Below are 21,019 nucleotides of genomic sequence, written 5' to 3' on the forward strand. Positions count from 1 at the left end.
AGATGACGAGGAGAACACAGTCTCACCCGTCTTATGGTAAGGGCGATCTTGACGAGAAACGTCCGATACCAAAGAGGGAACGTCTGTACGTTGGTTAAAGCCTCTCGTCCCCTTAAGTCCTACGACATTACTTCTCCCTGGTGCAGGGGAGCCTGAAAGAGGTCTCGGACTAGGGAAGCGACAAGCACGAACAGACGAACCCTCGGTCGCAACACTAAATACACTTTGCGCACTTATCACTTTATCACTACGATTTTCTGTTTTACCACTCTGACACTTCAACAACTTAACATCTGACATAAGTTGGTTACGGTCCGATGCTAAGGACTCAACTTTTTCGCCTAAAGCTTGAATCGCAAGAAACATATCCCGCATGGACGGTTCATGAGTGCTAGTAGGGGGTTCAGGAACAACTACTGCAGGGGAAGGATTAGGTTCAGGGGCATGGGAGGAGGAAAATTCCAACGACCTAGAGGAGCTTCTCTTCACCCTATCTTTCTCCAGCTTACGAGTATATTTGTCATATTCAAGCCAGTCGAATTCCGACAAGACCACGCACTCATCACACCGATCTCCTAATTGGCAGGATTTACCCCGGCAATTAGAACAAACGGTATGTGGGTCGATAGAGGCCTTGGGAAGACGTTTGTTGCAATCCCTCGCACACTTGCGAAATTTAGGTCCAGGGATAGGAGAAGGGTCAGCCATATTGAACAATCAGAGAAAATCCAAGTCAAAATCATCAACAATAAACACTAGCCAAAAAAAGGGTTTCAAGAGTTTAATTGAAGAAAAAAACACCCGTCACAGCGAAAGCTCAAAAACAACCAAAATAAAGTACTTCACCAAAAAGGTCGAAAACTCAAGGTCATCAGCGAGCGGAACCAACTTGTCGACAAGACCGACAGAGAAGAACTGGAGACCTTGACAAGTATATGCGGTATCTGGCCGATAGTCGGCGCTGGTGGTCACACCCGCAACCTTCATGGCGATCGCTCGCGAGTTTTTGGTATCTGTCGAGCCATCCGAGACGTCAGCTATTATATATTCACCGGCTAAGTTTAATATTTAGAAATTTAACATGGTCTCCAACATTTTCAGTATCTCCCATATTTCACTAAAAGCAAGAGGTTTGTCATTCTGTCCTTCCTCCTCTTCACATGAAATCCCTGCATTCTATCATGATTGTTCCTTATGATGCTACTCCAACAGCTTCTTGGCCATCAGCCGCTTGCATTGTCTTCCCTATGGACAGAATTTCATAGTCAACTACCTCCTAGACTGGTTTGAATCCCTTGAAATTGGATTCAAGAATACATTTAGGCCACAGTTTCCTCCAAACAGAATTGAAGGCTCTCCTGGTGACCCCTTCCTAGGTTTTGTCAATCATGCTGAGGTAGCTCACGATGTGGAAATAATATTTCAAAAACTCTCAGAGGTTGAGTTTTGTACCATTGGTAACATTGAGACAGCACTGGAACACTGCTTTTGTGTACAACTTCTTGAAATGTTTTTGCAATAGCCTCAGGCATTAGCAAAGAACAAGCTAGGTTAGATGGTCTTTCATGGGTTGTGACCAGGAAATGTCTTATCCTCTACAGTAAGGAAGGTCCTCTTAGGCATCATCTTCAAAACAGAATAGTCTCGTTACAACTAAACACTTGCTGCAGCACAAAAGAAACAGGATCCTCGAACCTTTTTAAACTCGACAATAAATGCCTCTTCTACCCTGATAAAGGAGCCTAAAGCCTCAGCATGTTAAAGGTTAAAGGTGTCTGGTTTCATTTCCAGTTTTATCAGAATAGATGCTCACCAGAACGTCAGCCGAGCAAACCCAACTCCCTCTGTGGTGCCCAACTCACGGTTCTGGGTGGGGATCAATCTGCTGCCATGCAAATGCTAGGGGATGATTATTACAAACAATCATATCATCATATCCCCTACAAATATACACAGATGATGGGAATCAATGGCAGGCATAGACATAAACCTACCACAACTTTTACCAGGTCTACCCAGACACACTCGTATGTCTGCAAACACCCTTTTATTCTGGAAAGAGATAGCCAAAACTTAATTCAGCCAAAATCTTAGATGCAGCAAGAGTATGTGCATATTGCTTGTGGCCAAAGCCAAAAGTGCTAGTCTTGACTGAAAAATACCTTGATAAATTTTACTAGTGTTACAACTTTGCTAAAGTTATACTGTACTCCTATTAAAGGAGAATAGTTTATATTTATGCAGGAACAAATACATTTCTTCTTATACTGTACCTTGGCAAGAACTTTAGCAATTCCTTGTCCTTGGAAAACTTCAGGAACAACTGTGTGCTGCAAGTCAACTGCTCCGGTTACTGGATTCAAGACATCATACTGAAGAAAGGCTTTATCTGTTTAAAAAATACAAAGAATCAAGAAAAAATAATTAGAAAAAAAAATATACAGGTTTCATTTATCAGAATATGACAAAAAATTTAAGAAATTTGTATCTTTCTTAACTAAACAAACCTGAACCCTTTATTAGGAGTATGACTAAAGCAAATCTAGAACAATCAATAAAATCTAACAAGGTAGTTATAACTACTTGCCAACCAGTATGACTTGCAATTATGATCTTTACACATGAGACTTTCAAGGGAGTTGAAGCAGGAAGGGAAACTAAAGGGATTTAGGTTTGTATAGTCAGTAACAATACAATTCATTTGAAAATCTTAAGATTTGTTCCAATATTAAAACAAACCAGTGTCCTTTAATAAAAGACTTATCCTTAAGAGAGAGCAAGTTCCAATGAACCAATTCCTTCCTTGGAATTGTCAATGCATCTGTTCCTGTAGCCTCTAGGACTAAAGGTTATAACTCTGCCAACCTCATAACAGTCTAATCATAGGGATTCTCTACACAATAAGTTTAATGGCTATTAAAACCTTTAATAAGATGGTGATACTTGCCCATCTAACAGACAACTGGGTATTCACTTTGACCTTAATCCTAAGACTTACGGGTGGTTAAGGAGAGAACTGTAACTTCTTAGGTTTATAGCAAGGAAAAATACAAATTACTTTTAAAAAATTGTATTTGTTCCTACATTAATATAAACCATTTCCCTTTAACAGGAGACTTATCCTTATGAGGGGGAAGTCCCTATAACTAAACTGGCTGGTATACTTTCCTGTGAAATGTCAAGTCCCTTTGGTCCTTAACAGGAGCAAAAGTTAAGACCTACCTACCTCCTAACAACCTGGCTATAAAGATGTGGCAGGTGTTAGGTTAGCTCCTTACCAGGAGCCTGGTAAACAGTCATAGAATAACCTATATCAATGTGGAGGATATGTAGTCTAAATGTATGGTAATTTTGAGAAATGGGTTTACTAGCATTTTACCCATCCTTCCCCTGGTTTGGAAGGTTAGGGAAGATACAGTAATTCTAAACAAATCTTGTCTGCTAAGAAAAGTTGCTTGATCATGCAGCTTAGAAGTATTTAGCTTAAGGTCTAGAAAATAATGGAATGACTACTTCAATCCAAAGGAGAGGAAGGCGAAGAGATGAAAGGACAGTCAATCTAGAGACGAGGTCTATTATATATTCAAATCCAAATCGTGGTTCCAAAGACAACAGGACCCTGTCTGCAAGGCAGGATTAAAGGGAATGTTTTTTTAAGGTTCTTACCTCTCAATCTAAACCTATGCCACTACCGCTATCTTGGAGGAGATGTTTCTTGGCCTGTGAAGGAGCTAAGTTTGCTATATAATCTGTTGAATAACTACCACTGGGCTAAGGGTAAAGGTATCCACAGACCTATGGATATACAACTGTAGGTAGTGGGCAGAGAAGGTTGTCTGCCATTACCAGACTCCTGCCTTCAAGAACTGCACCACTGATAGGTTCCTCTCTGAGAGCTAGGTAGATCTAATATCTATAATTTCGTCTTCTCAAATCCAGAATGGTCCTTCCATTGCTTCTTGCAATATAAGGCCATCTGATCATCCCATAAAACGAAAAAAGAAAAAGTGTCTTGGATCTCATCTCTCATTCTTTCTGGTGCTGTTAGGAAGTGTCAATATCCTCACAAGACAGAAAGGCAAATCATCCTGGGCCCCACTAATGGATTGTTGTTGAGAAGATAGAATGGAGGAGTTGAAGTCGTGAATGGCCGGGTTCTGGGTCTTGGTCATGAACTCCTAAAGCAAGGTGAGACATATTCCATCCATCAAAATGACTAATGACACAGGAGAAGCCATGTCGCTCGCCTACTCGCTTGGCTGAGGCTAAGGTTAGTAGAAAACAGTCTTTAGGGTTGAATCTCTATCTAACACCCATCTCCCAGGCTCTTGTAGGCCTGCTTGAAAAACCTGATAACTAAAGAGACATTCCAATGGTTCAAGATTGAGCAATAGCAGACTTTCACTGCAGTCACAAGAGAACCTATATCCTTATACAGGACATGTTGTCTGAGTGTATAGTAATAATGAATCTAAAGTTTATCATTTATTCAGATTCAAGATCTAACACAAAAGCCCTCAAAAGTTACACACACAAGAAACAACTGGTATTACAAATTAAAGAGTTGCATACATTCTATCTATCCTCCCCCTTGTATAAGAGGATGGGGAGACCTTAACAAATCTTATATGAAAAGAAAAGCTGTATATAGTGTCTGGTCCAGTACAGAACAACCATGATTTGCACCCCAATGGAGGGGAAGAAAACAGTGGAAGGCCAGTCCTTCTACCTTTCAATATAGGTCTATGTAAAAAGAAAAAGGCCAATATTAGATACTTCTTGTCCCAAGAAGAGTTAGCAGTCACCAGGATCAAGGGTAAAGGTATCCATAAACTTCAGGGTATACTCCTGAAGGCAGTAGGAGATGAAGATTGTCTGGCATTTTAAGATTCCTAACTTTAAAATCTGCATCACGGACAGGTTCTTTCTGAAAGCTAGTGTGCAGTTGATACCCAACTTTGCAAGCCCTTGCTAACAAATGTCTTTCAATTCACTCATTGAATGAAGGAGTCTGATGGTCTCATGAAACCACAACAAAACTGTTCTTGGATATATCTTTTTCTTGGATCTCCCCGTGGTCGGCCTGAAGTGCCGTGTTCTCTTAAGATAGGAGAAGCAACTCATCCTCATTCCCACTAGATGCTTCTTTGAGAAAAGAGGTGGAGAAGGATTCAAACTTGTTATCATGGACTCTTGGGTTGTGGGTCTTGCCCATGAACACAGGCACAAAGATAAAGGAGACCTTTTCATCCCTCAAAATGAATAATGACATACTAAATACCATGCAGCTTGCTAACTAGCTTTGCTAATGCTAAGGCTATCCGAAAAATGTTATTTTGATAATAAAATAAATTTTTGAATATACTTACCCGGTGATTATAATAGCTGCAACTCTGTTGCCCGACAGACAACTCTAAGGTAAAAACTCGCCAGCGATCGCTACACAGGTTGCGGGTGTGCCCAACAGCGCCATCTGTCGTCCAGATACCCAGTACTCAATGTAAACAAAGACTCAATTTTCTCCTCGTTCCACTGCGTCTCTATTGGGGAGGAAGGGAGGGTCCTTTAATTTATAATCACCGGGTAAGTATATTCAAAAATTTATTTTATTATCAAAATAACATATTTCAATATTTAACTTAGCCGGTGATTATAATAGCTGATTCACACCCAGGGGGGTGGGTAGAGACCAGCAATATATGTTTACATTATTATGAGCTAAGAGTTTTTATTTCATTTTAGAAGTTATCAAAATAACAAAAACAAAATAAATAGGTACCTGGTAAGGAAGTCGACTTGAACAATTACTCTGCCTTTTTAAGTACGTCTTCCTTACGGAGCCTCGCGATCCTCTTAGGATGCTGATCGACCCCTAGGATCTGAAGTATCAAGGGTTGCAACCCATACAACAGGACCTCATCAAAACCCCTAATCTAGGCGCTCTCAAGAAATGACTTTGACCACCCGCCAAATCAACCAGGATGCGAAAGGCTTCTTAGCCTTCCGGACAACCCAAAAAACAACAATAAAAACATTTCAAGAGAAAGATTAAAAGATTATGGAATTAGGGAATTGTAGTGGTTGAGCCCTCACCCACTACTGCACTCGCTGCTACGAATGGTCCCAGTGTGTAGCAGTCCTCGTAAAGAGACTGGACATCCTTAAGATAAAAAGACGCGAACACTGACTTGCTTCTCCAATAGGTTGCGTCCATTATACTTCGCAGAGATCTATTTTGTTTAAAGGCCACGGAAGTTGCGACAGCTCTAACTTCGTGTGTCCTTACCTTCAGCAATGCTTGGTCTTCCTCACTCAGATGGGAATGAGCTTCTCGTATTAACAGTCTGACAAAGTAGGATAAAGCATTCTTTGACATAGGCAAAGATGGTTTCTTAACTGAACACCATAAAGCTTCAGAAAGGCCTCGTAAAGGTTTAGTTCGTTTTAAATAGAACTTAAGAGCTCTCACAGGGCATAAGACTCTTTCTAGTTCATTGCCTACCATATTCGATAAGCTGGGAATATCGAACGATTTCGGCCAAGGTCGAGAAGGCAGCTCGTTTTTGGCTAGAAAACCAAGTTGTAGTGAACATGTAGCCTTTTCTGACGAAAATCCGATGTTCTTGCTGAAGGCATGAATCTCACTGACTCTTTTAGCTGTGGCTAAGCATACCAGGAAAAGAGTCTTTAAGGTGAGATCTTTCAGGGAGGCTGATTGTAGCGGCTCGAAACTGTCTGACATAAGGAATCTTAGTACCACGTCTAAATTCCAACCAGGCGTAACCAAACGACGCTCCTTCGTGGTCTCAAAAGACTTAAGGAGGTCCTGTAGATCTTTATTGTTGGAAAGATCTAAGCCTCTGTGACGGAAGACTGATGCCAACATGCTTCTGTAACCCTTGATAGTGGGAGCTGAAAGTGATCGTTCTTTCCTCAGGCATAAGAGGAAGTCAGCTATTTGAGTTACAGAGGTACTGGTCGAGGATATAGATACTGACTTGCACCAGTTTCGGAAGACTTCCCACTTCGATTGGTAGACTCTAAGGGTGGATGTTCTCCTTGCTCTTGCAATTGCACTGGCTGCCTCCTTCGAAAAGCCTCTAGCTCTCGAGAGTCTTTCGATAGTCTGAAGGCAGTCAGACGAAGAGCGTGGAGGCTTTGGTGTACCTTCTTTACGTGTGGCTGACGTAGAAGGTCCACCCTTAGAGGAAGACTTCTGGGAACGTCTACTAGCCATCGAAGTACCTCGGTGAACCATTCTCTCGCGGGCCAGAGGGGAGCAACTAGCGTCAACCTTGTCCCTTCGTGAGAGGCGAACTTCTGCAGTACCTTGTTGACAATCTTGAACGGTGGGAATGCGTATAGATCTAGATGCGACCAATCTAGGAGAAAGGCATCTATATGAACTGCTGCTGGGTCCGGGATTGGTGAGCAATATATTGGGAGCCTCTTGGTCATCGAGGTTGCAAAGAGATCTATGGTTGGTTGGCCCCAAGTGGCCCAAAGTCTCTTGCATACATCCTTGTGGAGGGTCCATTCTGTTGGAATTACTTGTCCCTTCCGACTGAGACAATCTGCCATGACATTCAAGTTGCCTTGGATGAACCTCGTAACTAGTGATAAGTTTTGACCTTTTGACCAGATGAGCAGGTCCCTTGCGATCTCGTACAACGTCAGTGAGTGGGTCCCTCCTTGCTTGGAGATGTACGCCAAGGCAGTGGTGTTGTCCGAGTTCACCTCTACCACTTTGCCTTGAAGGAGAGACTTGAAGCTTTTCAAGGCCAGATGTACTGCCAGTAGCTCCTTGCAGTTGATATGCATTATCCTTTGACTCGAGTTCCATAGTCGCGAACATTCCCGACAGTCTAATGTCGCGCCCCAGCCTACGTCCGAGAAGAGAACGTGGTTGGGAGTCTGAACAGCCAGGGGAAGACCCTCTCTTAGGCTGATACTGTCCTTCCACCAAGTCAGGCAAGACTTCTTCTTCTCGGAAATGGGGATCGAGACCGCTTCTAGCGTCTTATCCTTTTTCCAGTGAAATGCTAGGTGATATTGAAGAGGACGGAGGTGTAGTCTTCCTAATGACACAAACTGTTCCAGGGATGATAGCGTCCCTATCAGACTCATCCACTTCCTGACTGAACATTGTTCCTTCTTCAGCATGTTCTGGATGCATAACTGGGCTTGGCTTGTTCTGGGGGCCGACGGAAAAGCCCGAAAAGCTAGACTGTGAATCTCCATCCCTAAATACACAATAGTTTGGGATGGGACCACTTGTGACTTTTCCATATTGACAAGGAGACCCAATTCCTTGGTCAGATCTAGAGTCCACTTTAGATCCTTCAGACAGCGACGACTGGAAGAAGCTCTGAGAAGCCAGTCGTCCAAATAGAGGGAGGCTCGGATGTCCGCTAAATGAAGGAATATGGCTACATTCCTCATCAGCCTCGTAAACACAAGAGGAGCTGTGCTTAGGCCAAAGCACAGGGCTTGAAACTGGTAGACAACCTTTTCGAAAACGAATCTCAGAAAAGGTTGGGAGTCCGGGTGGATGGGGACGTGGAAGTAGGCGTCCCTTAGGTCTAAAGAGACCATCCAGTCTTCCCTTCTGACCGCTGCTAGAACCAACTTTGTGGTCTCCATGGAGAACGTCTGCTTTGTGACAAAGACATTCAGAGCACTGACGTCTAGCACCGGCCTCCACCCTCCTGTCTTCTTTGACACCAAGAAGAGGCGGTTGTAGAATCCCGGGGTTTGATGGTCCGAGACTTTGACCACCGCTCCCTTCTCTAGTAAAAGAGACACTTCCTGTTTCAAGGCTTGTCTCTTGTCTTCCTCTCTGTACCTGGGAGAGAGATCGATGGGAGACGTTGCTAGAGGGGGTTTCCGTACAAACGGGATCTTGTACCCCTCTCTGAGCAACTTCACAGATTGTGCATCTGCGCCTCTCTTTTCCCAGGTCTGCCAGAAGTTCTTGAGTCTGGCTCCCACTGCTGTCTGAAGAAGCTGGCAGTCAGACTCTGCCCTTAAAGGACTTGGTTCCTTTCTTCTTTCCTCGTTTCCCTTCGGCACGAGCACCTCCTCTGCTGGAGGCTCTGCCACGAAAGGGCGGAATAAAACGGGACGCTGGAGAGTCCATCCTTGGTCTAGCTGACAAGGTAGGCAAAGGGGTGGCTTTGCGAGCAGAGGACGCAACAAGATCGTGAGTGTCCTTCTGTATCAAAGAAGCGGCAATTTCCTTAATCAGGTCTTCTGGAAAAAGGCACTTGGAAAGAGGAGCAAACAGAAGTTCGGATCTCTGGCATGGTGTAACTCCAGCTGAAAGGAATGAGCATAGGTTTTCACGCTTCTTAAGGACTCCGGACACAAATGATGCAGCAAGCTCATTAGACCCATCACGTACGGCCTTGTCCATGCAGGACATAATGAGCAAGGAAGTCTCCTTCTCTGTCGGAGAGATCCTTCTGCTTAGAGCTCCTAGACACCAGTCTAAGAAGTTAAAAACTTCGAAGGCTCTAAAGATACCTTTCAAAAGGTGGTCCAGGTCCGAAGATGACCAACATATCTTTGAGCGTCTAATGGCAAGGCGGCGGGGAGAGTCTACAAGACTTGAGAAGTCGCCCTGGGCAGAGGCAGGAACTCCCAAGCCGAGAACTTCTCCCGGGGCATACCAGACGCTCGATCTAGAAGAGAGTCTAGCAGGGGGAAACGTAAAAGCTGTCTTCCCTAAACTCTCCTTGGACTGCAGCCATTCTCCTATCACCCGCAAAGCTCTCTTGGACGAGCGTGCGAGGACGAGTCTAGTAAAGGCAGGAGTGGTTGACGGCATGCCTAACACAAACTCTGACGGAGGAGAACGCGGAGCCACAGAAACAAACTGGTCCGGAAACATCTCTTTGAAAAGGGCCAAAACTTTCCTAAAGTCCAAAGAGGGTTGCGTAGACTTAGGCTCGTCCAGTTCTGAATGCGGTTCATCTACGTGTGCAGCAACATCATCATCAGAAAGTCCCTCATCCGATAACTGATGAGGGAACGGCAACGGAGTGGGTAACGGCTGGTTAGCTGAGTCCGGTCGCACGGGTGCATGCGTGACTGAGCCGGACGCAACGTCATGGAACTGCTGCCCAGTCTGTGAGCTGGCAACAACCATAGCAGCACGGGGACGCACAGCGTCTACTCCAGACTGTCTGGACTGATGTGGGTGAGCAGTGGCAACCACACTGGGTTGCGGAGGTTGACGCACCGCGTCAAAACAAAACAACTCTGACGGTTGTTGAACCTCACGAACGTCAACGGAGACCTCCGTGCGTCGCTGAACGTCAACATGCGGCTGGCAGATCACACTGGAACGCATGGGTGGCGGAACTCTCTCAACTGGTGTGCGTGAGAAGGTTACCTCAGCGTCCACAGGACGCACAACCGATCGTGTGGGCGGTTGTAGGCAAGGAGCTGTACTAGCTGGTGCGGCAGCAACCTTCTCCGCACGAAAGTCCTGCATAAGAGACGTTAGTTTAGACTGCATGTCTTGCAGTAGAGACCACTTAGGGTCTACAGGAGCAGGTGCGGCGACAGACGGTGTTACTGTCTGAAGCGGTACCGCTTTGCCTCTCTTAGGCGGTGAGCAGTCATCGGATGACGGCAGCGAGTCCGAACTGACCCAGTGGCTACAACTGGGCCGTTGGACTTGTGCGGAAGGGACCGACTTGCGCTTTAACGGTCGTGAGACCTTGGTCCAGGGTTTCTTGCGAGAAACACCTTCCGAAGACGAGGTATAAATGGGCTCTCTCGTCTTAGTTAGGCAGGGGCGATCTTGGGTAGATACGCCCGATACCACGGAGGAAACGTCTGTTCGCTGATTAAAGCCTCTCGAACCCATTTGTCATACGACATTGCTTCTCCCCTGGACTTGGGAGCTTGCAAGAGGTCCCGGACTAGGAGGACGACAGGCACGAACAGACGAACCCTCAAGCGCAACACTATCCACAACACTAACACTCGGCACTTTATCACTTCCCACTGCACTTTTGCACTTCAGCTCCTTCACATCCGCCATGAGTTGATTACGGTCACTAGCAAGGGACTCCACTCTCTCACCCAGAGCTTGGATGGCACGCATCATATCAGCCATCGAAGGTTCCTGAGTGCCAGGAGGGGGATTAGGAGCAACCACTACAGGGGAAGGAATAGGTTGTGGGGCATGAGGAGAGGAAATATCAATAGAACGAGAGGAACTTCTCCTAACTCTATCTCTCTCTAGCCTACGTGTATACTTTTGGAATTCGATAAAATCGAATTCCGAAAGCCCAACGCACTCCTCACACCGATCTTCCAATTGACAGGTTTTATCCCGACAATTGGAACAAACAGTGTGAGGGTCGATAGAAGCCTTCGGAAGACGCCTTGAACAGTCCCTAGCATTGCACTTCCTAAATTTTGGGATTTGTGAAGGGTCAGCCATTTTGAATTGGTCAAAGGGGAATTCAAAAAACTATCAAAAAGTCATCAACAAAGAATCCGTTATCAAAAAGAGTGCAAGGATTTGTGTGAAGAGAAACCCTGCACAGCGAAAGCTCAAAACTAGAATAATGTACTTCACCAATTAGTTGTGAAAAAAACTCCAGTTTAGCAACAGCGAGTAAGTACGTCTTGTCGATAGCACGACAGAGAGAAAATTGAGTCTTTGTTTACATTGAATACTGGGTATCTGGACGACAGATGGCGCTGTTGGGCACACCCGCAACCTGTGTAGCGATCGCTGGCGAGTTTTTACCTTAGAGTTGTCTGTCGGGCAACAGAGTTGCAGCTATTATAATCACCGGCTAAGTTAAATATTGAAAAATAATCTTGAGTTTCTGTCCTCTGTCTGACACCCTGTCCCAAAGGCTCTTTTGGGCATGCATCTTAAGAACTAGGGTAACATCACACTCCGGTGTCCTGAGATCCTGGGGTGGGCAAATTTGCTTGAAGTTCCTCATGAGCATTTACAATTCCCATGAGGAGGAAAGGTCTAACCCCATTAGTTTTAAGCCTGGCTGAAGGCTGAGCAATAGTCTTTAACAGGAGAGACCAAGACTTGCTGCTGCTGTGTCTATCAACATTCCAAAGTACTCTATCCATTTCTTGGGAGTAATACTTGACTTTTCCAATTAATCACAATACCAAGATCATGGCAAAATGAAAGAAATCTGTCTTTAACTTAAAACAACTGTTGAGATGCCTTGGAAGACTAATATCGTTCGAGCAGGCCTAAGCTGAGACAAACATGAACAGTCACGTGAACACTTGGGGTGAGGTAGACGGTCTAAAACACAGGGTTTTAAATTGGTATACGACTCCCTCAAAGACAAATTTGAGGTACTTTTGCTGCATTGATGGATCAGTATTTGAAAATACTGTATGCTTCTTTTAGGTCCACATAAAGCATGAAGTCTTCCTTTTTCATGGCTGTATATACCGTAATCACCACCTCTATCTTCAACGAAGATTTTTGAATGAACGTGTTCAGATGAGAGAGACCAATAACTAGTCTCCATCTTCCGGTAGACCTCTCTTCTAGGAAAAGTCGATTGTAAAATCCAGACCAGTCTTAGATGATTTCTATCATGTTCCCTTCTTTTTCTCCTTCATTGCCTTGACTTCTGCAACAAGTGCCAGAGCTTTCATCAATTTTGGAGAGTGTCATGAATGTCATCAAAGAGATAGTTAGGGTAGGAAGAGAGCTGATGAAAGGAAGGTGGTATCCATCCCATAGGAATTCTACCACTCAACTTTACGTGCCATATTGCCCAATGACTCGCATCCCCCAAAACATGGCAGCTCCTTGTCACGATGGTACATAAAGGGATCCTGCCAAGAGGCAAGATCTCTACACCAAGGAAAATCACTGGAAACAAACTGATCTCGTCCTGAAGAGAATCCTTGAAATTCAGATCGGTCTCACAGCGTTTGACGAGCTTGGTGGCTGGTAGTCTGTGGAAAGGCTGGGGATGTGATGTATTTTGTTGACAAGGAGGATCAGAAACCTACGAACAACTAGAATCTGGGTCTCAAATGACAAGGGATTCTGTTACTTGTCAATATGCGGGAATCTCCTAGTCTGTGTTCTTGCACATGGTGACTGATCACTCAGTAATGGATCATAAAAGGGCCTGGAGAATGAAGGCCTAGAATGAGGAAACTGAGCTCGAGAAGACTTAAAAAGTGGAGACCAAGTATGAGGCTCCTTTGCCTGAGGAAACAGTAAACGCTGAGATTTGCTACCTGCCGACTGAGCGCACAAAGGTGATCATGAGCGTTGAGGTGATTGTGCTCATGGAGACGAACATGCTTGTGGCAGTTAATGTGCATGTGGAGTTTCCATACATGGTGATAATAGAGCTCTTGTGCATGGATGACTGTCTCGAGGAGAAGGTGCCCAATGAGAACTTTAATTTACCTTCTTTACATGTAAGTGTGAATCTGGTTCTAGTTTCTCTGGAGAGTAAGACAAGCAATCAGAGGTCTCAACACCTTTAGCAGATCTCTTTAGGCCAACTATTTTTGTTTGTAAGCATGGAAATATTCATACATGTGGTGATGGTGTCCCAAGGTAGGAGATGGAAGAGGGCAGCGCCCCACGTCCTGACCAACAGTGCTTGTGTTCAGGTAGTAAGAAGCATAAGCTCCTAAATACTGCACCTTAACATCTTCCCAAATGTCTGGTTTTCATACAGTACTGTATCTCCCATAAAACCATGCAGAGGAATCAGGAGAAGCCTTAAAAGACTTATTGATTGGAACAGTTTTCCTGTGCTTCAGTGACATCTTTTTTCTTCCTCGGGGTGGCAGGAATTACAGTACAACCAGATGGTCACCATACAAAGAAGGCGGTGCAGGAGCAGGCAAGGTGAAGGAAAGGCAAATAAGAACACTGCTCCCTCTTCACACATGTAAAGAATATCCGGACTGCTGGCAAACTCTCTTCGGCAGATGAAAAAGACTCCTCCTCCGCAGCAAGCAAAGACAAGACAAGGGCAGCCACATCAAGCCTTTTCTATGAAAATAGTACAGCTGAAGAGGAGAGTGGATTAAGGGAAGACTTCTGGGATCTAGCAGGAGCTAAATCCTCCAAAAGGTTTATTTAATGACGGGGCAACATCAATACCTAATGAAGGCCACAGCTTATAGAAATCAAAGTCCTTGCTGGAGTCGATGTCAAAAAGTAAAACAATGGGAGTACTTTGAGAGAGAGAGTGGAATGGGGATATTAACTTAAATATAAAAGGCAATGCTCCTGTCTCACTCAAGTCGAATGAGACAAATGCTTTCGCACCCGAAGCTGGGAGGAAGGTCACGAAGAGCTTCTACAGTATTAGCTTGCATGTTGTCAAGTCTGATGTCGATGGATCCCTCTTAGACTTCATTGAAACTCTGCCCATTGACGGGCCAGTTACTCCCTACACTTATCATTGAAGGATGACTGCAAACAGTCATGCCCCTGCAAAAACTGCAAACATGGGGATTTATGTCCAGTTTACTCTTATATCAGCTACAATTTCTGCTGGGCTTGTTGGAGCAAAGCTGCTTGGCTGCCCATGGAGCGGCCGTCATCAGCAACAGCACAATAACACATGCCCTCAGAGAAGAGAGAGAGAAAAAAAGTGTTAAATAGTCAAATACAGGATGCAGGAAAGTATGTTGGTACAGCACTGCAGCTAAAGTCAAAGTTCTACTTGTCAAGTGGGTGAAGCCTACCCTCCAGGCAACAATGTTTACCTCGTTAAACATTTTACAGACAATCAAGCTTTGCTGAAGTCATACTCCTAATTAAAGGATGAGGGCTTATATTACATGTACAGACAAATATTGTTTCAGAAGCTGTACAAGCCAGGGGATGGGACCACTCATAAAGAAATACTGTACGTATTGTGAAGGTAGTGTTGATTTTATCTAACACACAGTAAACTCTCAGAATGAAAAATAAACTATATTTTCATCGACCAATATGTAAGTTTAATATTATGCACCAACCCCGCTTAAACATAAAGAGTAAAATGACGAACTAGCCAGCACTCATCCATTTCTTATAGAGAATTCGGTTTTATTATAGTTACGGATTGACTATAATTTTACCGAGAATTCCAGTTTCTGGGGTGTAGCCTATGTACCATAGCGGCCACCTGTACGTATTATTATGTCTAACTTAGAATAAGGCTGTGTATTGGGGGTCGCAGGAGGTGTCAGCCCCCAGTTAGCTAAGTAGGTGAGGACACGGCTTGTAGGTTAGGGGGGAAAGTTTAGGTTAGTTGATGTACATTTTTAATCAATACCTGAGGAACTGGCCGCTGATATACAAAGGCTCCCCAGTTTCCCTAGTAATTAACGTATTATATATCAACCCCATATTTTATTCGTTTCTACTGTACAGTGGCCTACTTCTTGTCCTCCATAGCTTCCAAAAGCTGGTGTGATCACATCATCAGGCCATGACCAGTATTTGTTTGTGATTTTTGACTCGTGACACCTGGGTTATATATACAGTAATTACTAAAGGCCTAGCCTTCTGAAAGAAATTATTTACCATCTCCTAATTTTATGTAAAATTCCATGTTGCTTTCGTCATGTTGAACCTGCAGAGCTCCCACTTCTGTCGATGACATCCTTGTACCAAGGTTACGCTTTGCATGTTGAGAAAGAGACCTAAGGGCATAACGACCACTCATGATGATGGGCTGATAAAGTATCTCAACCGTGGCCTGATGTGAATAGACAGTCGGAGACTCGGAGTTCTAACTCACTGAACAGCTGACGGTCCTGATAACAACAGCTGAGTTATGAAAACATTAGCAATCGTAGTAAAGCTCAGATGTTGCCTATATAACTGCTCTCCACATAATTTTTTTGTTTTTATTTTGTGGTGAAAAGGTACGATAGATTACGTTTTAACAACATCTATTTTCTTTGTGAGCGTCTACTGATAGCAGCAATGGTTTTATATAAGTTATGTAGTGTAAATACCAAATAATTTACTTACCTAAACACAAACCATGGCCGGGATGTCAATAATCACAAGGATAGAAGTATGTAAAAACACCCAAGAAAGCTAGTTAGAACTTTAGGTTACCACTTTAAAGTTTGACATTTTAGGCTGTATCTACAAATGAATTTCATTTACCTGCTTTATTCAATGTACTATTTACTTTACATTCATTGCTGTGTGATAAGTGAGAACAAAGAAAGACTGATCAAATCAACATATTTTCGAATTCGCAATTCCTCATTCCCCATTGACGTTTCATCAACTTTCGATACTGTCTAATAAACGAAAATTATGTTCATGTTGTTAAATAGCCTCCTGGTGGATCCATTGCTAGCCAATTTAATAGCAATCTTAGATTTTTAATGAATAGTTGACAAAAATTTAGTCACAATACATGAAAAAGAACCCAGTTATTCGGTGTAGTTTACGAATTAAGGGTCATTCCATGATGATACATTTTTGTAAAAAGATCTAAAAGTGATACAGAATAATAAAATTTGCACTCAAAATTATCTTCAAATTTTTAAACTTAACAGTTATTTGTTCCAACATGAATACACACTTGAGTCCTTTAATAGGAGTATGACTTTGGCAAAGCTGGAATAAAACTGACTGAGAATAGTATTTTTTTAATGCTCCACCCACAAGCAACGTGATTGCACACTACCTCCTTGCATACATAATAATAATGACAATAATCATACAAATTATAGGTAATTATGACACTTTGATAATGTCCCATACGGCTGGAGTGCACACAACATTCATGCACCGCTTGCCAGAACAGAGGAGCAATGAGAAACTATCTATTTGCTAGCAAAGTGAACCACAGCAGAGCAAAGACGATTTGAGTGGCGGCTATTCCTGGTGCTGGTGGGCACAGCATATAAAAGATTTATGGTTACAGCCTGCTGGAAATGCTGTTTATACTTTTACTGAGTAGTCTACCTAGTAGATGGAAGGTTGGCCCCGCCTGCTTGCCAGGTAGAATAACCTTCACTCTAACTTTATCTGCAATTCAAAACACAGCGTCACGCTATTTTAATCGTTTTCTTTAATTTCATATTGGATAGATGTACTTAAGATACAGAAGCTCACAATTCTGCTACTAGTGCCAAGTCTCATGCGAAACCATGCACAGGTCAGGAAGTTGACATCCACCCTCGCCCTTTGCCTGCCATGGTTAGTTTTGGTGACACTAATATTAAAAAAAAAAACTGTCCCAGTACATACCAGGAACGTATTATTCACTTGGGAAGACGATCCTAGCATGTTCTTGCCTCATTAATATCAGGAAGGCTTCCTTCCCCATGAATACATTTTGGTATGCAGTACACGTGTTCACAAGCCTGTTACCTGTACGAGACCAAGGTCACACACCCTTATGTAGGATAAAAGGCGCTGCTCTCATCTCCTTCCCTCTTCAGAGAGCTCCAGAGATGACAACCCAGCAAAAAGAGAGTGGTGGAGCACTCGATCAATGATCAGTGCCATTGTGATGACTTTAGCAAACTGTTTCATCCCAGCTAACCACTCTCAACATGACAGTTCTACATGAGAACGTTCTCCAAGATAACTATCCTCCACACGCACAAGCATGATCACAACGCACACGCCACTAAGTAGACAATCTTCACTCTACTAATCTCCACACACTTCTTTCCATAATGCCACTAATCTCAATATGCTCCACAACTGTTTGAGCAGTCATTAATTGATCAGTATTTAAGCACTTTTCAGACACTATGCGATTGAACACCTCACGATATTACCTGAGCCTGTTCTTAAGTCACCATCAGGTCACAGAATTTCTGGAATCTGCTTTGTTCCATCTGTTCTAGTTTATGATACCGGTGGAAGAGGAGCCTATGATATTCTCAGTAGCTGCACTGGCTGTGAGATCTTACCAGCATGAGGGCTGAGGTTTCTTTATAGTCTCTCCCTTCGTGTTTTGTCTTCACGGGAATGTTAGGATAGTGTTCTTTCCTAACATGGCAGGTCTCCTCAAGCTTGTTCTCCACAAGATAAGAAGCTATACAATCGAAAACTGACCGATAGGCAATCCTGTGATCGGGTCCCGCAATCAGAACTTATGCTCATTCTTCAAGTGAACATTATTTGCGAGTCGCAAAGGAACTTGAACATCTGTCACTTGTTACCTGTTTCTTCACAGCACTCCCAGTCCAAAGATCTTTAAATGTTCCTGACCTTTTCAATGCTCGAGAGCTTTTGAAGTGCCAAGATTGTTCCACAACTTAGATCTTCCCATGTGCAGAGACTAGTCCAGTGCATGAGATCTTCCTACACTCCGAGATTTTCCCAGATGCCAAGATCTCTCAACTCGTTTTCCTAATATGGACTGGAACAGGTGATTTCTCAGGTCAGACCTCAGCACTTGTACAAGCACCGAGATGCCACATTGTGTTTGCACGGATCTCGGCAAGGGTCTTCCCCAAACAAAGGCAGGCTGCTAAGCCCTCTTTGGTACCAGACTTTTCTGTTTGTTCTACAAAGGGTAAGAGACTTAATGTCCCTTAGCATGGGAGCCAGAAGCAGTTCAGTCATCAAGCTAAACCAGTCAACATTCGTTCATCACTTCTCCCTCTACAGGAGATCACCCTGTTCTGTTTGCTAGCGAATGTCCTAAGGGTAGGCAGAATTCTTCAAAGGACTTCAAGAAAATCATCAATCCTATGGACCCTACCCCTATGTTGGTTCATTGTAGAGATCTTTACAACTTCGTTCATAATTATCAAGGTCTTTGAACTCATTTTTGAGTGCACTGACCTCCAAAGGTAACCTCAACACCTACCAGGGGAAGGACTGCACCCATCCATCAGCACTTTGGGACTCCTCAAAGATATAACCAGTTAAGTAGATCCTGCACAGCACTCTCTTGACAATAGAGGTTTGAAGTTCTAAAGGAGGTGGACCTTCTCTACTATCCATTGATTTAGCAATTGCATCACTGACAACAGAGACCCGATGGAAGACTCCAGCAAGAGGGCAGGGGAACATTGTTGCCTGGTCTGAAGTAAGCTATCATGGAAGCCACTTCAGGACCAGCCTAAACAGCTTCCTATCTCCAACCACTGGTTGCATACAGTTGGTATCTTTGCCTTGACTCTAAATGACACTTCAGCCAGTAAACCTTTTAGTTCAGAAGGAGCATGGAGGGAGAATACTACAATCGAGATACTACCGCTAGAGAGTTATGGGGTCTTTGACTGACCAGATAGTACTACATTGGATCTTTCTCTCTGGTTACGGTTCATTTTCCCTTTGCCTACACATACACCGAATAGTCTGGCCTATTCTTTACATATTCTCCTCTGTCCTCATACACCTAACAATACTGAGATTACCAAACAATTCTTCTCTCAAGGTTTTAACTACTGCACTGTAATTGTTCAGTGCCCACATTCCTCTTGGTAAGGGCAGGAGAGACTCTTTAGCTATGGTTAACAGCTCTTCTAGGAGAAGTGCACTCCAAAATCAAACCATTGGCCTCTGTACCATGGCCTTCCACTCTCTTGGGTTAGAGTTCTCTTGCTTGAGGGTACACTCGGGCACACTAAACTATTCAATTTTTCTTCCTCGTGTTTTGTTAAAGTTTTATAGTTTATAGAGGAAATATTTATTTTAATGTTATTGTTCATAAAATTTTCTATTTTTCCTTGTTTCCTTTCCTCACTGACCTATTTTCACTGTTGGAGCCCGTAGGCTTATAGCATCCTGCTTTTCCAACTAGGGTTGTAGCATAGCAAATAATAATAATAATAATAATAATAATAATAATAATAATAATAATAATAATAATAATAATAATAATGCACTCAACTCCTCCTAAGGGAAAGTTGACTGGGCCTACGAACCGAGAATCTTACCCTTCCTTGACTCTGCTCGAGATGAAGACAGCACGTACTGTGTGGTCTGCTATCAGGAAGAAGAAATTTTCACTCCGTAAACTTAATGGGTACACTCATCTAGATACACATCCTTCCGCCTGACAAGAAGTACCTCCAACTCGTCCTCAGGGCTTTATTTACCACTTCAAAGCTCACTTATGCTAGTGTCTACATGTATGAGATTTGCCTCTAGGGATTTCTTGATGATCGACTTTCCTTTCAATCTCCAGGTGGTAATGCTCCAGGACTGATACAGTTGGCTTTTCTTTTGCCACGATTTTAGAATCATGTTCAATCTGTGAGCACAGTCCCATGGCATTGCCGATGATAGAGGATCAGAGTATGCTGATAACACATTGAACACATCAACAAATGTAGGGAGGTGGCACAGCAGCTCCCACACGACCAAGAACTTCTAGTTCGATGATGTTAATGTTGTCTAAGACTTTGCCCATCACTGGAGAACTCTTTCTACATGGGCTCCAGGGTTATTAGGAGTATCACCTGGTTTCAATGGAACAAGAAACAGGGGTTGACCAGGTTTAGTGACTGATTGACGAGACCCTCTATGGAGAAATTTCACTAGAATCTCACCTCCAGGGATCCTGCTGTTCTTAGGCATATGCAAGAATGGCTAGGCTATACCTGGGGAGCCAGAACACCTAGGGGGCGTGGTCCACAGGAGCAAACACCTCCTACCTATCAATCTACTGGAAGTCCAAGCAATGCTAACAGGATTGTCTACTTCCTAACAGGATCTGACAGGACACCTAGTCATACTGAAGAGAAGAAATACTACACCACCATAACTTACGTCTAAAAGCAAGGGGTATTGTTTCACAGACCCTTCGTGATTGAGCAAGTAGGTATGCACCTGGGCAGCCAACACGATAAAGCTGCCAGTAATTCATTCAATGATCAGGGGCATGGAGCATGATCAGTAGGGTTCCAACATATTTACGCAGTGGAAAGACCTCTTGCTCTTTGGGAATCACCATCAAAGGATCTCTTCTCCTCCTGGTTGATCTAACACTTCGAGTATAGGCTACTACTCCCCAGTTTTAGAACTTCCTCCAGTAGACTGCTCTCCAAT

The 21,019-nt window shown here is 43.5% G+C and overlaps 1 protein-coding gene across 3 annotated transcripts in view; it reads right to left on the minus strand.

Moving 5' to 3' along the window:
* The window catches only part of LOC137657030 (protein NATD1-like), a 67,920-nt gene extending 52,118 nt beyond the window's left edge, over window positions 1-15,802 (minus strand). For all 3 annotated transcript variants that reach the window (XM_068391399.1, XM_068391404.1, XM_068391391.1), the window contains exons 1-2: window positions 15,560-15,802; window positions 2,274-2,389 (exon numbers count right to left, since the gene is read on the minus strand). In XM_068391399.1, coding sequence (XP_068247500.1) covers window positions 2,274-2,389; window positions 15,560-15,701 — 258 coding nt within the window. In that variant the 5' untranslated portion in view covers window positions 15,702-15,802. The remainder of the gene's footprint in view (window positions 1-2,273; window positions 2,390-15,559) is intronic.
* Between the last annotated feature and the right edge of the window lie 5,217 nt (window positions 15,803-21,019).

The sequence above is a fragment of the Palaemon carinicauda genome, chromosome 1 (genome assembly GCF_036898095.1).
Source record: "Palaemon carinicauda isolate YSFRI2023 chromosome 1, ASM3689809v2, whole genome shotgun sequence".
Classification (NCBI taxonomy): domain Eukaryota; kingdom Metazoa; phylum Arthropoda; class Malacostraca; order Decapoda; family Palaemonidae; genus Palaemon; species Palaemon carinicauda.